This window comes from Myotis yumanensis, unplaced genomic scaffold (assembly GCF_028538775.1).
Source record: "Myotis yumanensis isolate MYYU_CA2020_CCGP unplaced genomic scaffold, mMyoYum1.0.hap1 SCAF_4, whole genome shotgun sequence".
Taxonomy (NCBI): domain Eukaryota; kingdom Metazoa; phylum Chordata; class Mammalia; order Chiroptera; family Vespertilionidae; genus Myotis; species Myotis yumanensis.
The window spans coordinates 30,893,730-30,916,806 of NW_027223755.1; the positions used below are offsets into that span (position 1 = coordinate 30,893,730).

A 23,077-nucleotide genomic window follows, 5' to 3' on the forward strand; every position below is an offset into this window, starting at 1 on the left:
ATGCACACACACACACACACACACACACACAATCAAAACTTTGACAATAGCCAGTTTTCCAGTCTTTAAAAACATGAAAAAATAAGGGTTAATATGAAGAAATATAACTCATAACCTTATAATTTCGGTAACAATGTAGTCTAGTCAATTAAGAATTCTATTAAATTAAGAATGGAAAATTGCAATGTCCCTTATATATTTAATATTTTTAAATTTCTATTTATTTACAATATTCTCAAGGATTCATAGAGCCCCTTATGTCATAAACCAGATTATGTAACTGGGCTCTTTATTTGTTAGGTAAGCAAATCCAAAGGCAATAAAATACTGAAAAGTGGGATGAAACCCCAATAGAAACTCTCTGTAACCCACAAAGCCCTTTAATACAAAACACTGACTGTGCAAATTCTGCATCCAGTGGATGCATTTTTATCTGCCGGTGTTTACACGGAGGATGTTTCTGCCAGCTGTGATTTCTTTTCATGTAACATAATTCCTTTGATTTGTCTAATTTAGAATGTGTTTCCATCACATGTTACTGTGAGCTGGTAGGCACCTCAAACATTTCAAAAACTACAGGGTGATTAAGAGCGGTCATACAATACAGGTCAGAAAGGATGCAGGGAAAGAAATCAAACTCTCCTGTCTTATCTTCTTTTATTTTTGCTTGCGTTTGGTCTTTACCCTACTGGGGTCTTTGGCAATTGTGTGTATATATATATATATAACAGCACCTACCATGCCTTCTTATTTAGCACAAGTTGGATTTGAAGAGCCAAAACAAGAAAATACTTAAAGAATCCTGAGACTCTGAGAGAAGTAAATTAAATCTGTTATTTCTTTTAGCTCTGCTCTCCTGTTTTTATTCTTTATTTTTAAAAATATTAATTTCCCCCCATTTTCAACCCTCATCTTCTCACATTGTGAGCAAGTGAAGTCATTAAAGGTCACTAAAGGCACATAACCTTATGTACCGGGTAAGTGTGAAAAGGCCATGGTATAGATTAACAGACTGGGGGAAGACACAGAACTATAGGAGCCTACAGTGAGTAAACACTCAGACTTTGCTGTACAGTAAGTATCACTGTGTGTTATACAATAACTGAGGCCCTTAAGTACTAGTTGTTTGTAGTGTTGCCAACCTTTCGGACCTCACAGACCACAGTGGTCCATGGACCACCGGTTTGCAACCACTGCTCCAATGGTTTCCTTAAACCAGCGGTCGCCAACCTTTCAGACCTCATGGACCACCAGTGGTCCGCGGACTACCAGTTGGCAACCGCTGGCTTAAAGTAATAAAAGCATAAGCTGTCCTTCAAAAATTGAGTATAAATATAATGGGAACAAATAATCTATAAGGAAAAATTTTAAATATCCAAATATTTGTGTTTCTTGGGCAAAAATCTACTGTTCAAGAATAAGAGAATTTTAGAAAGTAGCAAGTTTAAAGAAATGAAACATTGCAAAATGAATTTTAGTCCTTCATTATATAATTTATAAGTTAAAAAATGCAGGCTGTTAATAAATCTAGAAAATATTTTTTCATGCAGTATATCCATAACAATACCTATTATGTAGTCTCTCTCTATTGAGAGAAACACTCATATAACTAAATCTTCCCTGGATAATCTCTGTATCACCATTTGCCTCCAATTGCTTCATAAGCCATTCTAACACATCTCTGGAAACTGTAATGGGTAGTCTAAAAGGGTACCTGCAATATATTAATGACATGAACATTTCCACATCTGATCAATATATATTTAACGAAGATAATCTTTTAAATGATGACCATATAAGAAAGTGACATTATGATACAACAGACAACAGATTTTTCCCAGTAAACTATACAGTACTTTTTCTTTTCTTTTTTAACATTTAATCACCTTTATTTATTTTTTTGTTTGTTTTTGTTAAACCTCAGCAGAGGATATTTTTCCATTGATTTTTAGAATGGAAGAGAGAGGAAAGACAGAGAGAAACATTGATGTGAAAGAAACACATGGATTGGTTGCCTCCTGCAGGAGCCCTGACTGGGGCCCAGGCAGGGGAGGACCCTGCAACCAAGGTACACACCCTTGACCGGAATTAAACCTGGGACCCGCTGATGCTCTATCCACTGAGCAAAACTGGCTAGGGCTATACAGTACTTTTTCCATTGACAAATTCACCTCTTTCCAGAAACATACAAAGACAATTGAAAGACAGTTATAGCAGAGTGTTCATTAAGCCATCAGAAAAAATCACCTGTTTTCAAAATATTAACTTAACCTTAGTATTAAGTGCCTCAATGTGTTCTTTGAAAGGAGTGTTACTTCTAAACACTTCATATGACAAAAGGTTGTGATAAAGTCTTATCAGCAAAACTGGTGGCAGCTACTCAGGAGATCCATTAAAAATTATTGTTAGTGATTTTAAATGACAACTTACCCAACATTCACTTAATGTTCATTTTGTTAGTTCTTTAGAATGGGAATTTAACTCTAGAATAAACATAATGTCTTCTGAGTATAGTCACCAAGCTACAACGCCAAAGCCCACAGTTAGAGGTTTTCAGACCTGGCAGAAGGAATCCACTGTACAGCATGGATCTCTGTCTGTACTCAAAATATCTAGTGATATTTCTCATTTACACTGAACTCCTTTGAAAAGTACTGTACTGTTTCACATGATCCTTTTAGTGTAACAAAATGTATTAACTAAAACCTTTAGATGAGGTTTAAAAGCAGCTGAAAAACGGGCTGCTTTAGGCTCTAATTATCAGAAGACTCTGTTATCTGGGAGTATAGGCTCTCAAATATCAGAAACCCCAATAACTTATCATAAAAATACAAGCTCTTGCTTTTGAAAAATATACAAAATGCACTGCACATGGAAATATCTCTTGATTGTCAAGGAAGACAAGATATCAGTCTCATTCATAGATTCATGTTGTACTTGAATTTCAGTGATCTTTGTTTTTGCAGATTCCATTTTTCACAGTTTTGGGCAGCCTCTGACCTTTGGTGTAAGCACGGTACCAAAAATGGAGAAAGAGCAGCAGAAAGATGCACCCATAACTCATAATGATGTACAGAAAGACTGGAAACTGGTACTTGCAATCCTCCATGAAAAAGAATTGGCCTATGTGGATGGTGACAATAATGAACTGGACCTAACAGATGAAAGAATGAAAAATATTGTTCAGATATGCAGACTCATAATGGAGCAATTATTTAATGCATTCTTTGCTACTTTGTTTAAACACTCTCCAACCACCTCCAAGCTACTGTTGGATAGGGAATTTTATCTTTCAATCTAGCCTCCATGGGGAGTGATAGTGGGTGGAACAGTGTTAAAATCCAGATGGGAATTGGAACCACTATTCAGTCCCACCAAACTGCACAACTCCAGAGGACCTATGCAAATGTGCCTGTTGCTGGGCAAAGCAGCAGCCCTTTCCTACTCAGAGAACCAAGAGGGCAAGTGTTCTGCAAGTCTTTGACGTGAGTCTTTGATTGATAAAATGCACATGGGACCACTACCTTATGGCCTAATATTTCAGATAGTTTCAATTTCAAATAATTTGTTGTTAGACTAGGTATTTCAATTCTGGGGAAATAAAAACATTCTAATTAGAGCCCCACAAATTTTGTAGGTGCCAAGGCATGTCTGATTCCTCATATCTGCCATTTGTCCTCTACTGTTAGAGATAAAAATATATACTGTTTGCCAGAGACTCTGAGAGGAGTGAGACAGTTTTAGGGACCTTCTTAAGTGATGCCCAAAGACTCTGTGTTCCAGAGCATTCTACATAGTCTTAAGAAGGACCCTTAATATATCCAGATTTTTTGGATATATTTTTTCCCCTTACTAAAAGGCAACATACGTTGTGTGGAAATTTTAGAAAAGTGAAAATCTATAAATAAAAATAAATAACAATTCATCCAGTTATCACTGCAGTTAAGATTTTCACATAGTTTCTTTTATAATCATCATCAACTTTCCTTGCATTATGTTAAGAAATTTCTATGACTTTCCTGTGCAGTAGCTAGAGTTATTCCTCTCGTTTTGCAGAGAAAGAAACGAAACCTTAGGAAGCCTAAGCAATATCCTCCACATTCTATGCAGATGCGATTGTGTATAACTGATACATATGGAATAATAATGAACAAAAATCTATTCTTCTTTCTATGTAAGTATTTTACCACATTGCTAAAAAGTCTTTATAACATTTAAGAGTATGTTAAGTGAAAAAAGCCTAATACAAAATATTACATGCAGTATAATACAAATCATGCAAAAGGTATAAACATATAAGCATAGAGGAGAAAAGCTAGATGAGAATAAAATAAAATATCAGCTCCGATTTTCCCTGAGTGGTGAAATTATACATATTTTTTCTCTTTGCTTACCTTGATGTTCTTACTTCTCTGCAATGAGCATATGTTATTTTAAAATCAGAAAGTATACTTAAAAAAAGTAATTGTGAATAATTTTTATGACTTCATAATACTCCAAAGTAGGAGTTAAAATAATGTATTGCACTATTTTTTTAGGATTGGTTATTTAGGGTGTTGCCAATTTAAAATACAATAAACAATTCTGCAAGGATATACTCTGATATTGATTTAATATCCTTACAGACTAAAATATCAGTCTCTCGCCTGGGAGAACACATTATATAAATATGCCAAATTTCATTTAACAAGTTGTAGGATTTTAATAGAAACTGAATTTCAACAGGCTATCTACACCTAAATTCACACTTTCTCTTTAGCGTTATTGGCAGAATATAACACTACATTATTATAGACTATAAATCTGGAAACATGAGGATCATGGAATTTTTCTTTTAACAGAAGATAAAATGTAAAACAATCAGCATCTCAACCTATGGTCACTCTTCAAAAAAATTGTATGCCATATATTTTTAGGATTAATGTTTGGAAAGCCTTATTAGCTCTAAATTGAGTACCTCTGCAATTCTGAACATTGCTTACTTGAGGACAGTGCTCTAATGTATGTTATGGGGGAAGGGGAACACTTAAAGAGAAAGAAATTGTAAATAATTTTCATGACTTTGTAATATTCCAATGTAGAAATGAAAATAATTTATTTCACCATTTCCTATGTTTGGTTATTTAGGGTGCTGTCAATTGTGTGTGTGTGTGTGTGTGTGTGTGTGTGTGTGTGTGTGTATTATAGCACCACTGTAGACCTTTAATCCTCACAGTACTTTTCCTAGTTGGAGGAGAATAGACTTAGAAACATGAGGACTAGATAGGCCGGCACACAGGAAGGCTCATGATTCCCTCAAAGGTATACCCCCTCAAGATCATTTAGATCTAGAATATGAAATTTCTAATTTAATATTATGCCTACTGAGGTTCACATAACTTTGAGATTATTGTGATAATAAATATGTATTTTATATAAATACACAAAATAGTATAAAGATGGTATATGGATACACATTTTGATTTAATTGTCTAAGCCTCTTGATTACCAAATATGCTTTGTTTTCAATAACGTTCCTGACAACAGTTTAAATAAGCTAGAAAGGATAATCATGTGATGCCATATAGAGGCCAAACACTTCATATCCCTATTGTTTTGTAAACTTTGTTCTTTGTTTAGTTAATATCCTAATTCACAGGGAAAACAAATGACTCTAGTTTAGTTTCATATATTGTTTTAAAGATAATTAATTACTCACAAGCTGTAATGATGTTAGATATTTTTTCCACCACAAATACTTCTGGTAGGCTGGTCCCAGTGCACAGAGTCCGTAGTAGGAATACATGACTATATGGACAGCTGTATTTAGAAAGGCATGGAATGTTCCCAAACCACCTGGAAAATAAAATTATTGTCAAATGGGGGCACTCTTCCTCAAATAAGACACATTTTTGTCTGAACTGAGATTTTACTACATTTATTTCTTTAATTTTAGTGGGAAGAAAAACACACATTATGTGAAACATCAATCTTATTATTAAACAGATACCAAATTAGAGGGAGCTGGGTAATACATTTATTTAGTAAAATATAATATACAAATCTTAGAAAACAAACTAGCGTGCCCTTATTCTGTTATATCTTGACTTAAGATGGGCTTATGATTTGGTTTTGTTTTAACAATTGAAGTTAACATGATATATTACTAAATAATAGTAATCAAGCTCATTTTTAGCGAGGGTTAACACAAAGTATATGAATCTTAAGTGTACATATGCATAGACCCAAGTAAACATTACCAAATTCAAGATATAAAACATTTGTGACACCAGGTAAGGCTCCCATATCCCCTTTCAAAGAATGAACCTTTATTCTGATTTCTATAATCAACCATTAGTTTTGCCTGCTTTTAAACTTCATATAGATAGAATTATCAACATGTTTTTAATATTCATCCATGTTGGTGTGTATATTAGTAGTTTGCCTTTTTATTGCTATGTAGTATTACACTACATGAATACATAATAATGTATCCATTCTCTTACTAAAGGATATTTGGATTATTTCCATTTTGGGTTATTATGAAAAAAACCACTAAGAATACTTTTGCAAGTGTCATTGTATGAAATCAAATTCACTTTTTCCACAATCAATTTTCATTAAATATTTTTAGTACCACAAAACTTTGGCTTTTACGAGTAAGCTATGCTAAGTTTGCTTTAATCAATTATTGTTTTTCCAAAATACAAATAAACGTTTATTGTTAAACCACCTATGTTTACTGCTTTCATTTGATTTTTATGAATGGTGCCATCTTATCTTGGTTTTCATCTTCTAATTTCCCACAGCTCCTACTCATCACATTTAATTTAGAATAGAAGCAACGAATGCTGGGGGAATGTAAGCAAAGATCATTTCAATGGCCTTTGGCTGGACCAGTAGTACAGGGGGAGGGGTAACAGGTGAATAGTTGGTAGTGGGAGAAAAAAAACAAAACTCTTCCCTAGCATCTCTTTCCAAAGTGGCACATTCTAGAAGAATCTGCATTCTTTATGTAGAGCCTAATTCAGCCTAATAATGTTGGCCTGAAATTTAATTTTTTCTCCAAGATATTCTATTTCCTTTATTGCAGTATTCTTTACTTCCAGAAATAAAACAAAACCTCACAAATCTGGACTGATTGTGTTAGAAGAAGGACCAAATTCATAGACACTAGGAATTACAGAAAGTTTAAAGCAAAATAAAAATTGTTGCATAGTAGAAACGAATTACTTTTTAATAATCATTCATAATTGCAGCAATTCTAGATATACTACTGCTAAAGTACTCCCTTAAAATAACCTATTTTAAATAATTATTTTTAAGTAGCTTAAATATTCCTCCAATGCCTCATTTATGATATACTGTCCCTTCATAAATGTTCCCTTCCTGAATAAAATTTTAGCTAATCCTTTAATTATCTCACATTTCAAATCAGAAGAAACTGAATTAATAGAGCTTATTAACAGCCTCCCAACTTTTATTATACACATTTGGATTAGTCTTCTTTCCCAAAAGAAACTTAACTAAATATAGTGGTGTGGAAACACCTTTTCTAGGGGTATTTTAAAAATAGAATAGGTGTCTATTTCTGATAGTTTGGGAGTTAAGCTGCTTAACAGGGATAAGCCAAATACCTCTCAATTCTATTTGTGTCTCACGATTATAAACACACAAGAAATCTACTGTACCCTTGATAACCAACTGCATCAAAGCCAGTCTCATTAAGACACTACTCCCATTTTTCGGTATAAGCATGTCCATGTTCCCATTCAGATGCTTTCATCATTTAAATGTCCTAAAACAAGGATCCCATGGACAGGAATTTAACAAAGTACTGGTGTAGCTGAGAGTGTTTAGTAAGGATTACTGATCAAAATAAACTTGCTTATTTTCTCTAGTTTATGATTACTTTCTAATAAGTTATTTTAATGAGTTTGTTCACAGAATAAACACATGTTAAGTAGTAATGTTTTTCCTATCTTCTTTGGAAGGCTTCTCTAAGAAGTATTTTCTAAGCTTGATTTCTTCTTTGTGATAACAATTTTGAAAAGCAAACATCTCAAGATGAATTACAATTAGTGCTATCACCTTTTATTCCTTTGGTTTGGGAAAAATAATCACCTGGCTAATTATTATAATTCTCCATTTATCTAGAAGGGAATTTGTGCATAATTAATATAGAAACATGTCACGAAAATATTTTCATCACATTCAAAAGAAAAGCTGGATTGCTATTATCCCAGAGTTGAACAATAGGCCAACAGGAAATTAAACACTAGATAGAGATCAATTATGCTCAAGATTTTGGAAGAACAGTTTGAAATGGGCAGTTTCATTTGAGGGATGGAAGCCAATGTCAAACCATATCTCTGGAAAGACCTCAGCTCGTATTCTATGCTTGTTACTGAATAGATATCAGGTGTACATGTGTATACTAGAGTTCACATGAAGATCTGAACAGAAATGCCAATCCATGGTACATGAGAGGGGAAAAAACATTATTTCCTAATATTTACATTTCGTAAAGCAGAAGGGGGGTTAAGGAATGGAAAATGAACCCACTACAAAGTGCTTGAGGTCCATAAACATGGTAACAATGAAAAACTGAGGTATATCATGTGTTTGAATTTTCATTATTGAAAGCACTGTTTGTTTAAAATGGATTCAAAGATAGAAATTAGAAAAGTGCTCAACTCCATTCTTCAAATAAAATTTATTTTTCCCATTATGGAATGAACAGATATACAATATAAAAAAATTATAAAATACAGAGAAGGATACAGAAGAAGAGAGAAACCACTTTTTGTGTCAATATCTCTAAATAATTATATTTGGGGGTATTGCTTTCCAATCTTTTTTCTATTTTTATATATTTTTCAGTGTTGTTTTAATATTCTGGTCTCCTGAAAGAAATCTGAATAAATAAATTATAAGGGTGTAAAAGAACCTTTTCTAGCACACTTTAAGAACAGAATAGTCACCTATTTCTGATAATTTAGGCGTCAAGCTGCTTAAAAGATGCCTCTCAATATTATTTGCATTTCACAATTATATACATATAAGAAATAACCATTCAATTAGTGGATATTTGGGTCTTTTTCAATATTTCACCAAGACAAAAAAGATGTCAATGATATCACTATAGAAAGAACTGAGAGGCACCATATGCATGTGCAAGAAAAAAAAGAAAGTAAGCTAAAGGAGATTAAATAATACTAATACAGCTAACCTTTTATTGTGAAATGGACACAGATGAGACTCTCTTGTAGTGCAAGTTAAATTTTTACATTAACATACAGTATAAGAACAGCTACATTTACTTTTTAAAAATGCTCTACAGATAAATGCCAATTTTGGGCAAGGAGATACTTTACGTACTGAAAAATCTAATGCCCTCTTGGCTCCTCTAGGTTCTAGCACCTCTTTTGTGCCACTGATCAACGTCTTCTTTCTCATGCTCTGAGACATAAGACCTAGATTAGACTCCCCAAGCCTAGAGAATCTAAAATGCAAACAAAAGTTCCTCAGTTGCGGTTCTGCTTTTTTTTTTTAAGTCTTGCAGAATCAGAATGCCTAATAGAGGTGAGCCTTTCACAGAAATGGTAAAATATAGTTTACCATGAGCTACAGGCCTATTTAAAGACGTCTTAAATTTAAGAAACTAGCATAAATAAAACAATGTTTGCTAATAAGATAAGAATATGTCATTGGGAATATCACTTATTTAAAATTTTCTGATAAGGTAAAATTATTTAACCTTCTGTTTTTTTTCAATTCTAGGTGTTCAGAAGCATAAAACCCAAACCAAACAAAAGAGCCTGTAGCCAAGCTTTCGATTTAAACTATTCTTGACTTGAAAAACAGTAACAAAACATTGTTTAATATGGCAGGATGCTTAAAGAAGTTGGGACAACTGCAATATCACACATCTTTACATAGCGGTTAGGGTTTACAGTGTGTATCAGTTATTAGAAATTTGAAGGCAAAGAAGACATGGAACTTGAGATAAACATTCTAACTCTCTGGATACATATAAGGAAATAGATACCAAATTACATTTCTATAAAACCATTTTGTTTATTTTTTATTTTTAAAAGATATTTAATAGAACTCCATGGGAAAATAATAAAATCCAAACAAAACAACTAAAATACATGTAGAGACTGTACCCAAAAGTCAATGCATTTCTAAAGAATGGAGAGTTGGAGAAGAATCTGGGTAAGAGTCCTACATTTAGGTTTCAAGCAATAATGAAAGTTAGAAGTTTGATCTAAGTGATTCTTTGACGTTTTGAGTTTCTCTTAAATCACACTTAAGGATAGATTTTGTGTTTATACCATAGAAAAATGTTATTATTTATAAGAAATTATCCCAACTCTCCCTTGGCTACCTGCAGCAAATTTGACTCCAAACCACCAGGTCCATGGCATGATGGTATGATGGAAGACATGCAGAAAAGTCACTTGGCTATTTTTCTTACGCAGAACAAAAAAGATCTGAAATAATTTAAAGAAAATCAAGTTCATTTAAAATCATGCAATAATTTATCTAGAGTTATAAAAATATTGACAAAGTGAAACTATTTCACATCACAATTTGCTTTGAAAGGACCAAGTTATAGAATGCTCATGGAAGCAGCTGATTCTTCAAGTTCAAAAGCCAATTAGTATGAAGGAACTTGGGTATGATGCCTTGTCATGGGAGAATCGATAAAAAGGTAAAAATAAATTGCATGCAGATTTGAAAAATCAAAGATATAAAATGAAGACTATGGCCCAAAAATTATGGGGGGGAAATGTTATTCGCAAAAAAAATCCACATGTATGGCATGGAATCTTAATCCTTAGGACTGACATTATTCTACATTGCTTGCTAACATATTTTCCCAATTTAGGTAATGGATTAAGCAAATGAAGAAGACTTGCAATAAATCAAAAGTTAGCAAGTTATTATTAAAGAAAAATGAAGAGGAAACACTTGAAGAGTTAATTGGGGAAATAGGACAGAAAAGAAAGCAAAGCTGCCTTGGAAAAATGAGAAGGGCAATAAAGGCACCATCCAGACTGAATGTACCCAAATGGTTTGCAGAAACTCTACAAACAAACGCATCGAATAGGAAGAATTTGAAGGGAAATTTTTTTTTCAAAAAATATTCAAAAGCAGAATTAAATGTCCAAAAAGATACTCAAAATTCAGGAGAGCAACAATGATTTAGACTTTGAAATATATGACTAAAGAGAGTAGCAGAAACAAAAGCACTATTAGGAGTATCTCAAAAAGTGTGGTTTAAGGATGGACACAGAGGCAGCCATCATTTCCTTATGAAGCTAGACCTGAGAACATGCAAAGCAGAAACAATGAAGCCAAATGCATTTGCTTATGCACATGAGAGAAGGCAGCATAGTGCAGAAAAAGCCATAAGACAACAATCTGAGATCCTAGCCCAATCAGTGGCAGCATTCCTTTGGGTAAGTCATTGAACCTCAGTATTTTCAGACTGAGAGCTTTGCATTTCAATATATCAATAGTTCTCAACCCTGGCTGCATGTTACAACGTCCAAGAAGCTTTTTTAAAATAGCCATGCCTGGTATCTACTGTAGACCACCTAGCTCCAAGTCTCTGAGGTTGGGCCCAGGCTTTTGGCTTTTTAATGCAATTAAGTTGACTACACCATGAGAGTTGACAATCACTGGCGTAAGCAAGGGTTCTCAAAGTGTGGACCTTGGACCAACAGTAATAACATCACCTGAGAAGTTGCTAGAAATGCAAATTCTTGAGCTCCACCCAAAACCTATTGAATCAGAAACTCTAAGGATCAGGCTACGGGGCTTGTGTGTGTTTAACAAATCCTCCAGGTGATGCTAATGCATGCTAATTTTTGAGAACAATAGGAGTGATTCTATGCTCACAAAAATCCTTTCCAGTTATAACATTACTAGAGGCCCGATGCACAAAATTCGTGCAAGAGTAGGCCTTCCTTCCCCCGGCTGCCAGCACCCAGGACCTGGGCTTCTCTCACAGCCTCGGCTTCTGGACGTCTAGTCTAATTAGCATATTACGCTTTTATTATTATAGAAGATTTGTAGTCACCTGAGAAGGTAAAAGCATGTTGAGATTTGTTATATATTCTGAAGAGAGAACACACTTAGGCCCAAGACTGTTTCCAGATAACCAAGACCCACATGCCACAAAGACATAATAATTACACAGCTTTCCTACTCTGGAAACAAAGGCATAGGACTTCCTCCTCTCCTTATGGACCCTAGTCTATGGCACTTGCTTCTCCCAGGGTCCAGTCACCCAAATTCAGCTTATTCCCAGGCAGAGAGAGGACTCAGAGGGCAGCTGAAGGTAGTTTTGATATTTCCAAAATTACTGCTATGCCAGGGCAACAATATTACTGTGTAAGTTTATAAATTTTGAAGCATTTATCCTCTTAACAGAGTATGGATGACACAAGGTTTTTGTAAGAAGGACCAAAGGTAAAGTGTTCTCTGCTCTTTGATTCCTAAACTTGCTTCCCATCACAACTGTCATCCATCTACACATAGATGCAGTTTTGTCGTGTATGTGACAGTTACACGCTTATCTTAAACAGGTGGTAGATACATAAGAACACCTTTTGGAATTTGCAAATGACTGAAACATAAGTTTATCCTATCCATTCTCTAATATTACTGATAAGAAAAGGCAGGTCTGCCTGAAGAAGAGAGATAACCAAAGTTATCGGATAACAGAACTCTAGTTTATTGCTTTCATCAAAAGATCAAACATTTACCAAATGAAATGACTACATACTCACAGTATCTAACAGCTCGATAAATTTGGAGAAGTAATAAAGCCAGCAGGTGCGTGCCATCTGCAAAAACACACATAAATATGAATTTATTTTGTTTTATTTTTACATGGGGAAAATTTAGTTTTTTTTAATTTTGGCAAGATACATATAATATAAAATTTACCATCTTAACTATTTTTAACTGTATAGTTCAGTAGCATTAAGTACATTCCCATTGTTGTGCAACCATCACCACCATCCATGCATAGATGTACCCATCCATGTACCTATTAAACAACTCCCCATCTCCTCTCCCCCACAGCCCCTGACAAAGGCCATTTTACTTTCTGTCTCTGAATATCACTCTAGGTACCTCATATAAGAGAATCATACAGTATTTGTCCTTTTGGGCCTAGATTATTTCACTTAGCATAATGTTCTTATGGTTTGTGAATGTTGGAGCATGTGTCAGAACTTCCTTCCTTGTTAAGGCTGAATGATATTCCATTGTATGCATACACCACATTTTGTTGAACCTTTCATCTGCCAATAGACACTTGGGTTGCCTCCACTTTTTGGCTACTGTAAATAATGCTGCTATGAATATAGGTGTACAAATACCTTTTTTAGTTCATGCTTTAGTTCTTTTAGATGTATACACAGAAGTGGAATTGTTGGATCATATTATAATTCTTTTTAAAATTGTTTGAGGAACCAGATATGAATTTACTTTTAAATTTTACAGAAAATAACATACCTGACTTTGATTCTTTCTAGCTGGTAAATTTTAGCTTTTCTTTCAATATACATACCCTAATAATTGAGTCACTTACTCATTCTGAATTCACATTGTTACAGATGGAGTCCAAAAAGTTTTAACATTAATTTTGAGTTACAAGTTTTTCCAAAGAGAAACTTACCCTCAACGCTGTAGGCGACCGTGAATAGTCAACAATTTCACATCGAAATGAATAACCTGTACCCCAGCCAGACATCACAAACTGCAAGAGAGCACATGCATTTTAAAGAAGGAAATGTGTGCTCAACAGCTATAACAAAGGCAGTTTTGACTGTTTCTTCGTTAAATTCTCAGCTGAGTCAGCAGCCAGTGTGGAGGGAAAGATGGGCAAGAACAATTACAAACTAGGAACTCACTGGATATAAAAGCAGTAAGAATTTTCAAAACCATAAACTCATATCTTACTTAGATAAACTGGGTTTGGACTAAAATGTCCATTTCTTGAGATAATTATTCTAATATATAGTGGAGAACAAAACACTGGGAGTGTTTTTGCTTAAACATCAAGTACTGGAAGTATATGCACATATTAGGTATATCTATATATGCCTGTGCATATGTTTCTGTATTCTAAAGGGAATAAATGGGCCTGAATTCAGTCTTTTCTGCTGATTTCTAAACATCCCAAATAGTCAAAAAATAAATGAGCAAACCAAAATTCCTCAATGTACTCATGAGCTACATTGCTTTTTTCCTGACCTTAGCGAGTCGGTGTGATGTGAAGTGGTAATCCATGGCTCTTAAAATTAAGGTTGACCAAATACAAGACTTAGTTATTAGTTTGGCTTTGGATCCACATGACAAGTAAGAAAGGAAAATCTCAAGCTTAAAAATGCGAACTAGCAAGCCTTAATTCCAGCACACCCACAAAGTGACCTTCTACTAGTGGTGAGAAGAAAAAGCTTACTGTTGATAAGTCTGAACCGCAATTCAAAGATTACATTGACATTCTTTCAGTCTGATGGTGGGAAGGTCTTCTTTTAAAACAGTATCTGAAAATGAAAAACTAAGGACTGTAATTTTAAATTAATACCTATATTAATTTAGAGCTCTGAAAATATGACCACTTCTCTTTTTTGATACCCTGTTCTCATAAATGCTAATATCTTCCCAAGAATGTCTTCTTTCTCAGTATAATGGTTATATCATTTTATGCCATTGAAGTACACTTTAAATTTCTATTTTTAATAGCTAAAATGACAACTTTACAATAAATTAACTTCTAAAAAAGCAAAGGTTTATGAGGCATTATCAGAATGACATTTCAATGGTGAAAAGAAACAAAGGAGAAAGAACAACTATTTCGACTGTGGTATTTAAAAATACACCATATTTTTCTAAAACTAGCTCCTAGCTTATGCCATGAGATAATTTCATCACAATGTTAACTTGCTAGGTTATGAAATCTTGAAAATTAAGATTCAGAAAAGTATAAGACATATTTCACAGGTGAGAAAAAAATATCTTACAAAAACCAGTCAATAAATTTTCTCTAAGGAACAGGGAATGTGGTACAGAAATGACTCATTCTGCTTTACGAAATCTGTCAGTGAGCATCCTCATATTCTCCTGAGCTCAGACTTAACTTCTGACTGATGTAAGGACCACGCTAAATCCATTTACTTAAACTAGCATGACTGATGCTCCCCTTTCCCTGCCCCAAACAAGCACTGTGCTGAACAGAAGAAGCTGTGTGACTTGGCCTTTTGTAGGGTCTTCATTGGTCTCTCTCTCTTTTTAAAAATATGTTTTTATTGATTTCAGAGAGAGGACGAGAGAGAGAGAGATAGAAACATCAATTATGAGAGAGAATCATCAATAGGCTTCCTCCTTCACACCTCCTACTAGGGATCGAGCCCACAACCTGGCCTGTGCCCTGACCAGGAATCAAACCCGTGACCTCCTGGTTCATGGGTCGACACTCAACCACTGAGCACAATGGCCTGGCTGGTCTCTCTTTATTAGTGTCTGACTGGTGCCAACTAACACATTCAAACCATCACTAAAAAATAAGGCACGGGGGTTCCTTTAGTCTGATCTACATCCCTTTCACCTTGCTCATATTTGCCCTAACACCCTGCTAGAGGTGTTTACTGTAGACCAAATGCAATCATGCCCCACCCAATAAACCATGAATTTGGATGTGTTCCGGAGATGACAGGCTGCTCAGCCGCAAAAGTCTGTGTTTAAACAAAGAGTCAAACTTAATGCTTTCCTGATATTAAGTTTAAGAACATTCTAAAAGTCTCTGGAGCTTTTGACATATGTGTCTATATTTCAGGCTGTCAAGAAGAAAAAGTAGTAGTTTATATTTAGCCGTTAATAAACACCAAAATGGACATATAAGTAACTCTAGTATTAGTGGTTAATGGGAGATAAGACTTTCAAATTCAGATATTTTCAAACCTTCTTTTATGTTGTAATTGCCAAAATAGAAATCAAAACTAACTGGTTATAACTGAATTATTTCCTAAGAAATATATTTAAGGGTAGTATATTCAGTGACACAGTCAGACATAGCATAAAGGAACCTGAGAGACAATTGGTTCAATGCTGACTTTATACAGTGGGAGACCTGAGGCTCAAAGTTAAGCGACTTGCTCAAAATCAGGTAGCTAATTAGTAGCATAACTGGGACTAACAGGCCCCTGGTCTCCTGGCTCCCAGGTCAGTTCTCAACACGGTCCTACAGTAGGCTATATCCTATTTCTGATAATATTGTATTTTCTCTGTTCTTCCCTTTCAGTTACTCATGCTCCAGAAAGGACAGTAAGGTGGCCTGTGAGTTAATTTTGGAAATAAAGTAGAAGAAATGGAAGACAGCAAAGTAAGTCCAGATTTCTGAAGGGCCTATGAGGATGAAGTCAGAACAAAGTGAGGGCGACCCGACCAGGTGGATTCATGGTGGGAATCAGGAGAGGCCAGAGGGGCCATGCTGGACTCTTGTGAGTCCTAGTATGAGGAAGCCAGCCAGTATTGGGGAGAGGGGGAAGCAAGGAATCTCAGAAAAGCAGTGAGGGTAGCTGAGGCATGTTAATAGCAGAGGGAGAGAAAGTGAATCCCTGAGTCTGCTTTTAGGTTCTGAAACATCCCCACCTCTCTTACTGACAATTAAGGGTCAGGCTCTCCTACCTACTGCTTTGTGTGAGTCTAAGTTCTCTATTCCCCCAAAGCTCAGCTAAACCAAACCCAAACAATCCACCATCATAACTCATGAGAGCGTGGAGAAACTAAATATTCCTACCATGAGGATGACAATTCATTAGTCAGAATGAGCTCTGCTGTTAGACCTGGATTCAAATATCAGTCCTGCACTTACTAGCTATGCTATCTTGAGTAAGTTACTTAATTTCTCCAAGTATGTTGCCTTAAAACTAACATTTATGGATTCATACAATTATCTATTAAGGTTAACTATGTGCCAGACCCTGGACTCATTGTTAATATTTCTCATTACCTATGAGTAAATTATACTTAGATCCTCTATTGAGTTTAATACCTGGTCTATACGTAACAAGTTGGGGGGAAATCCCTGCTCTAGTGAGCTAAGATTCTAAAATTCCTTAAATCTCGAAGAGTTTTACAGTCATAACAAGAAACATAATGATAGATAAACAGAAAGACTCAGGCAAAATTCTCCCATTAGGAATACTTAAGACACTTGCCTCATAACACATATACACAGAAAAGAGTACTATGAGAAAATTGTACGTTATCATCGCTTTCTTGAGTTCAAAGGGCTTTCGATTTTCCATGAGCTTTGGTCCCAGAGAAGTGACAAAATAGACATAGAGTCCCAAGATGATGGTTTGTGGCAGAGGTGATGACATTAAGAACCAGTCTTCAACTCTTGGATCTAAGAGAAAAACAAGATGTAAGTGCACATCCACTTAAACAAGAGATAACTAACAGCAACCAGCATTTCTTTAAGTGAGCACCTGGACCAGGGGTGGGCAACCTTTTTGTGAGTGCGTGCCAAAACCAGCAAAATCTCTGACTCAAAATTCTTCTGCGTGCCAACCCTAATTTTTTGAGAACATGTTACGCCTACTTGATATCTCTTAAGGTGTACATATGTGAAGAACCTTGAAGAAATAATAAAATTCATTCGAACGACAAAAACACAGTATATGATGATGAAAAATACATTTATTTTTTAATGTATACATGTACACTGATAGTCCGACAGAAAACTTTATGACTCCGTTTGATATTATCAGTGGGACTTTTGCTGCTGCATCACTGATGACAGAGATTTTACATCAGGTTTATATTTTGTGACTTTCAGAGATATGCACGAGCTACTACTTTCATCCGTCAGGCTACTCCTATTACGAGACTTAACAAAATTCATCACTGAGAACAAAGATTCACAAGCGTATGTGGATGAAACCAAAACACTGGTCAGATCGAGGAAGGCAGGGAGAGTTAAGGCAGAGGCATAGAAATTGCTCTTCCCCTCTCTTGTCAATCCATGTCTATGGTCTTTAAGATAACTTGTTATGTAAAATTATTTATTTATCTAAGATGCACCTACACTGAATTTATCTGAAAAATAAAAAAGTCGATATTAAGAAAAAAATTGTAAATGGAAGATTATAAGAGAGGGTTTCGCGTGCCCGCAAAAGTTACTGGCGTGCCATGTTTGGCACCCCTGACCTAGACCCTAATGTTGACAGCAGACTACATGGGCAATGATCACTACCATCTTCAGGGTAAAGGGAAATTATCAGGGATAGTGATGGGGTTAGAAACAGTGAGGCTTCAAAGGGCAAAGGAAGGTAGTTACCACAACCCAGGAGAGAGTCATATGGAGAAGCCCCCTGCAGAAGAGCTGTGACCTTCAGTTGAGGGATTCGGCCATCACAAGGCAATTCTTCAAGTAAGGGGTCAGGGGAACTGATACCCCAACACCACCCTCCTCCCTCTCCCCAGCTTCCTCAGGTTCTCTATTGGCTGAACCCAACCAGAAACCAGAGGGCAGGAGATCAAGCCCATGGATATAGTCCATCCTGGTCGTTCTCCAGGCCCCAGCACAGCATGCAGGAGTGGATCTGGAGGACAGAAGATACCCAGAAAGGTCCTACCCCCAACCATAACCACTAGTAACATTTTAGAGTTCCTCCATCCAGACATTCTTTTATATACGAAAAGTACACAAATATCATCAGCCACATTAGTATGTCTAGTTTTCATCCCCAATGAAATAAGGACTTAAAACCAAAACCAAAGAACCCCTGCAAGGATGTTAATTAACGTTATCACTTTTGGATGGTGACAAAACAAATGATTATTTTTTTCTAAATGTTTCTGTTAGTAACACACATCACATGTATGATTGAAAACTAGGTGTGGTTTTTTAAGTGTCAATAAAGGAATTCCTGAATTGGAGGTTTATTTTATTTTATTCTTTCATTGACTCAGCAGGGGGGAAAGTCAAATGACATCATCATCTTTCTGTTATTCTGCTGGCAACAGTACAAACAAAACAAGTCAGGAAAAAGCATACTGGGCTGGCTCAGGAAGTAGAAGAAAATAATTTTAAAATAAATAATCTTTTCTTATAATTTAACATTTTAAGAACACACCTTTTTGAAAACCCTGTGAGTGACTTTAACGTGCTACAGATTTTAAAAAAATCATATCACTAGGGAAAAGCTGGTTAATTAGATTTATTGTTATTTGAAAGCAAATAATAAAACAAAACACTGCTTTTTAATCCTATTTCAGCAAGCTCTGGAGTTTTGATCCTGGCATTCCTCCTGACTTGGGGCCACTGACTTAAAGTCTCTTTGCTTAGTTTCCTCATCTAAGAACTGGGCATAAAGCAGCATGTATCGAGGGGAAGGGATTTTGGGGGACTGGGTGAAAGAGGTGAAGGAATTAAGAAGTACAAATTAGTAGTAAGAGAATAGTCACCAGGATGTAAAGTCCAATATAGGGAATGTAGTCAATAACATTGTAATAATTATGTATGGTGCAAGGTGGGTACTGGAAATATTAGAGGTAACACTGTAAAGTATATGATTGTATGACCACTATACTGTACACCTAAAACTAATACAAAATAATATTGAATGTAAAGTATAATTGAAAAATAAAATAGCTTGTATCTCATAGAGGATTTAATGAGTTACTGTATTCAAAGAGCCCAGGACAGCCTAAGTGCTTAGTAGAAGCTATGACAGCAGGTCTCAATTCGGCAGAGCAGTCACCTCTGGAATGTTTACAGGTCAAGTAGCCAAAACATGACCCTGATCCAACTGAATCAGAATCCGAGGATCCCTATGGGTCCCAGGCACTCATATTTTGAGAAAAAGCTACTTTGGGTCAACTTCTTTCTCTTATATTTAGAGCCTAAGAGTCCCTCACCATTGCCCTGCAGGAGTCATTTCTGTGGTTTCCCTGCCTCCTGATCCAATCAGCAACATCTGGTCTTCCATACAACTGCCAAATTCCTAAAAGTATAATTGTACTCAGATTATTCCTCTGCATGAATTAGCTCTCTCTACTGAGCAGATAAAATTAAAAGTCTTTAATATGGTGCTCATGACTCTGAAAACTGTTTATTTTCCATGTGAGGTAGCGGGCTCCCCATGATGAAAAGTGTACAAGTCAGGTGTGGATGGTGACTTTGATGGGGGGAGGGGGGTGTTAGATGATATTTAAAGTTAATCCGGAATCAGTTTATGATTTCACAAACTGCAAAAGGTCAGGGGCGAGGTCAGTTCTGTTTCCCCCAGAGAGAAAAGGCTGATGATGCCTCTTCTATTTGGCATCAGAGTTGGGTTTAAGTGCATAAGTAGAGCCAAGATGAAAGCAGAGGATGCGAAGGCAGGCTGTCTGAGTCTGTATCCCAGTGATTACCAAAGTTCTGACTTATTACTAGTCTAATTGTTCTTTTCTAAGTGTGTTCCAGAGAGAGAGAGAGAAAAAAACAGGGAAACTACAAGTGCCACATACATAGAATATTAATGAACTTGTCCATCAACTGCTTGTAAGGCCGTGTTCTCTTCTCAAGTAGCAGGTACTAGCTCAACGAGTTCTCCCTTTAAAATCCCAAGCACCAATGAGATGAAGAAGCTGGGAGGAAAAGCAATCATGTACCTCAGTACTTTGTGAAGTATTAAAGATTCAGAATGGCACCACTCTTACTCAGACCCCATCGTCTTTGCAAAAAGGTCACAACTAAATCTGAGAAGTTATTAGTACCACCCAAATACAAGGAAAGTTGCTTTTTAAACAATTGAAAACATTATAGTATTATTTCAAAATCTGACACTTCATATCTAGAGTCATAATAAATCCTCTTATAGCTTAAGTAGTAATTAAACCATTTTAAAATCCTGTAGCTGTGGAATTTTCCACCTGAAATAACTATGCATGATCACAACTTCTCTAGCAATAAGAAACCCAAAGAATACCAAGTTTCTTGGAGGCGACTTAGGATTAGGGCCAAAGCCAAGAATACACTTGAAATTCTTGGCCCTTGATCAGGTGCTCAGAACTTCCCAGGGTAAGCAAAGTACAACTGAACTAAGATGGCCAGAAAGGATTCCTAATGGCTTTCAGAGATCAATACCACACTACCCAGAAGCAAAACCTTCTCCTCTTTTACCTGAAAGTGTTCTTATGAAGATGTAAATCTCTACACAAACTTTTTAACCCTTCTAGCGTCCAACAGGAAAAAAATGTGAAGGAACCTTTACAAACATGATATGCTATATTAAAAGCATTTTAAGATGAAAATGCTCTATCAAGCATCTGTAACTACCGCCCCCCCACTTGCTTTGTGAACCTTCCCAAATGACTGAAGCACTTCCATGTATATTATCTGCTGGCTGGTAGCTATCATTCTAACAAAGAAACTGAGACTCACAGACAAGAAATCATTAGTTCCAGATCACCTAGCTAGTACACAGTAATGTCAGGACTAACATTTGGGTCTTTGCATTAAATATCCCCTATCTTCCTCCTCTCTTAAGACTTCAAATTAGCCCAACTTCAGGTACGTAGCACTACCTGACTCTTCCTCTCATTCTTCTTGCACTGTTTGCAACACTGTCTCCAGGACTCTCCTTGTCTCTCCATAACCACCCAGCCCTGGGTCACTCCTTCTTCTGACCTAATATTATCCAGCTTTTAAATTCCTCATAAAAAGTAAAGAGTTGATCCATGAATAAAAGTAGAAGTGGAATTCAGAAGTAGTTCCTTTTTAAATATTTTATACTACTAGCACTATATAGATAGTCATCATCATTTAAATAGATTTGGCCCTTGAGTTAGCATATTGATTATCTGAATCTCTAGGGTTCCTGCATTTGGAATAGTGAATAGCAAGGGATCTGTTCTTCCAAACAGGTCTATTTTAAAAAAAAAGTACCCAAATCTACTTGGTTCCCAAGTTCAAATCATAAGTGTTCAGGTAGCAAAGTACCTCTCCCATTCAAGAAGCACCCTGAATAGAGCCATTGTTGGCAATAACTGTTATCTCCCTCAGGAGCATTAGGGCAGAATCAAGCCTAAGAGCACTTTTCTTCAAATCACTTTTAATGGCTACTTAGTGGGAATGTACCATCATTTACTAACCAATTCTCTCACTGGATATTAAAACTGTTTTCACTATTATAAGCATCTTCATGAACATCTATGTAGCTCTATCTTTGTACATATCTGTAATGAAACCCTTGACACTTCTTTACTAATTAGTAATAAAAATAATATTTTGAAAAAAAGTACTCTGGGTGTCCTTGAGAGAGTGTTAACCTGCAAAGTCTCTCATTCTGTTTCAGTGAAATCCTATTAAATGTGGGAATCTGACATAAAAAGGAAGGATGAGCCTCAATTAGGAAATATGGTTACTTACCAGCATCCTTGATCCAATTATCATAAAGACGCACAGTCCTCGATGTAAGATCACTGAAGGCCATTTTCCACAGGATTTACTGGCTCTTAGAGTGGGTTCTTCAGTAAAACAAAAAAAGAAATGCATTATGACCTATGAATGCAAATAAAGCCAAGTTTCTAGTAATACAATATAAAATGCTAAAAATTTAATAGGATTAACTGGCAAACCAACAAACTTTTACTGAGGGCAAATGCATTAGTGAACCACATTAAAACCCTGATGCAGTTGCAAACATTTAAGATTTTTCATCATAGTAATAACAATGCTTATGTTGCTGAATAAAGCTGACATTCTATGTACAAGATACAAAAGGTATAACTGAATCTAAGAACTTTCGTGGGAACATCTCTCCTTTATGCGACAATCAGATCAGGAATAGACTGCACCTCCCATGGCCATGCTGAGCTAAAAACCCAGGAGAAGAAAGTGGAAAAGACACACAAACTCTCAGAGGAGCTATTCTGATCCAGATTTATAGCTGATCATCAGGCATATGAGAGAGGTCTTCTATATGTAACTTTTTACGATGTAAATGGAACTGAGGTAGAAAGAGGGAGGGAAAGAAGATTCACAAGAGCCAAGGAGAGGCTGCCTAGCTTATCTGAACAG

At 35.8% G+C, this 23,077-nt stretch overlaps 1 protein-coding gene across 4 annotated transcripts in view; it reads right to left on the reverse strand.

Moving 5' to 3' along the window:
• The window catches only part of LOC139008605 (very long chain fatty acid elongase 7), a 168,096-nt gene that overhangs the window by 90,364 nt on the left and 54,655 nt on the right, over positions 1-23,077 (reverse strand). For 2 of the 4 annotated variants that reach the window (XM_070412020.1, XM_070412019.1), the window contains exons 2-7: positions 22,427-22,524; positions 17,226-17,416; positions 13,682-13,762; positions 12,786-12,842; positions 10,373-10,478; positions 5,699-5,835 (exon numbers count right to left, since the gene is read on the reverse strand). In XM_070412020.1, coding sequence (XP_070268121.1) covers positions 5,699-5,835; positions 10,373-10,478; positions 12,786-12,842; positions 13,682-13,762; positions 17,226-17,416; positions 22,427-22,490 — 636 coding nt within the window. In that variant the 5' untranslated portion in view covers positions 22,491-22,524. Of the gene's footprint in view, positions 1-1,472; positions 3,155-5,698; positions 5,836-10,372; positions 10,479-12,785; positions 12,843-13,681; positions 13,763-14,467; positions 14,751-17,225; positions 17,417-22,426; positions 22,525-23,077 lie in introns of those variants that run through there. The other 2 variants (XM_070412023.1, XM_070412022.1) reach the window with 2 other exon arrangements.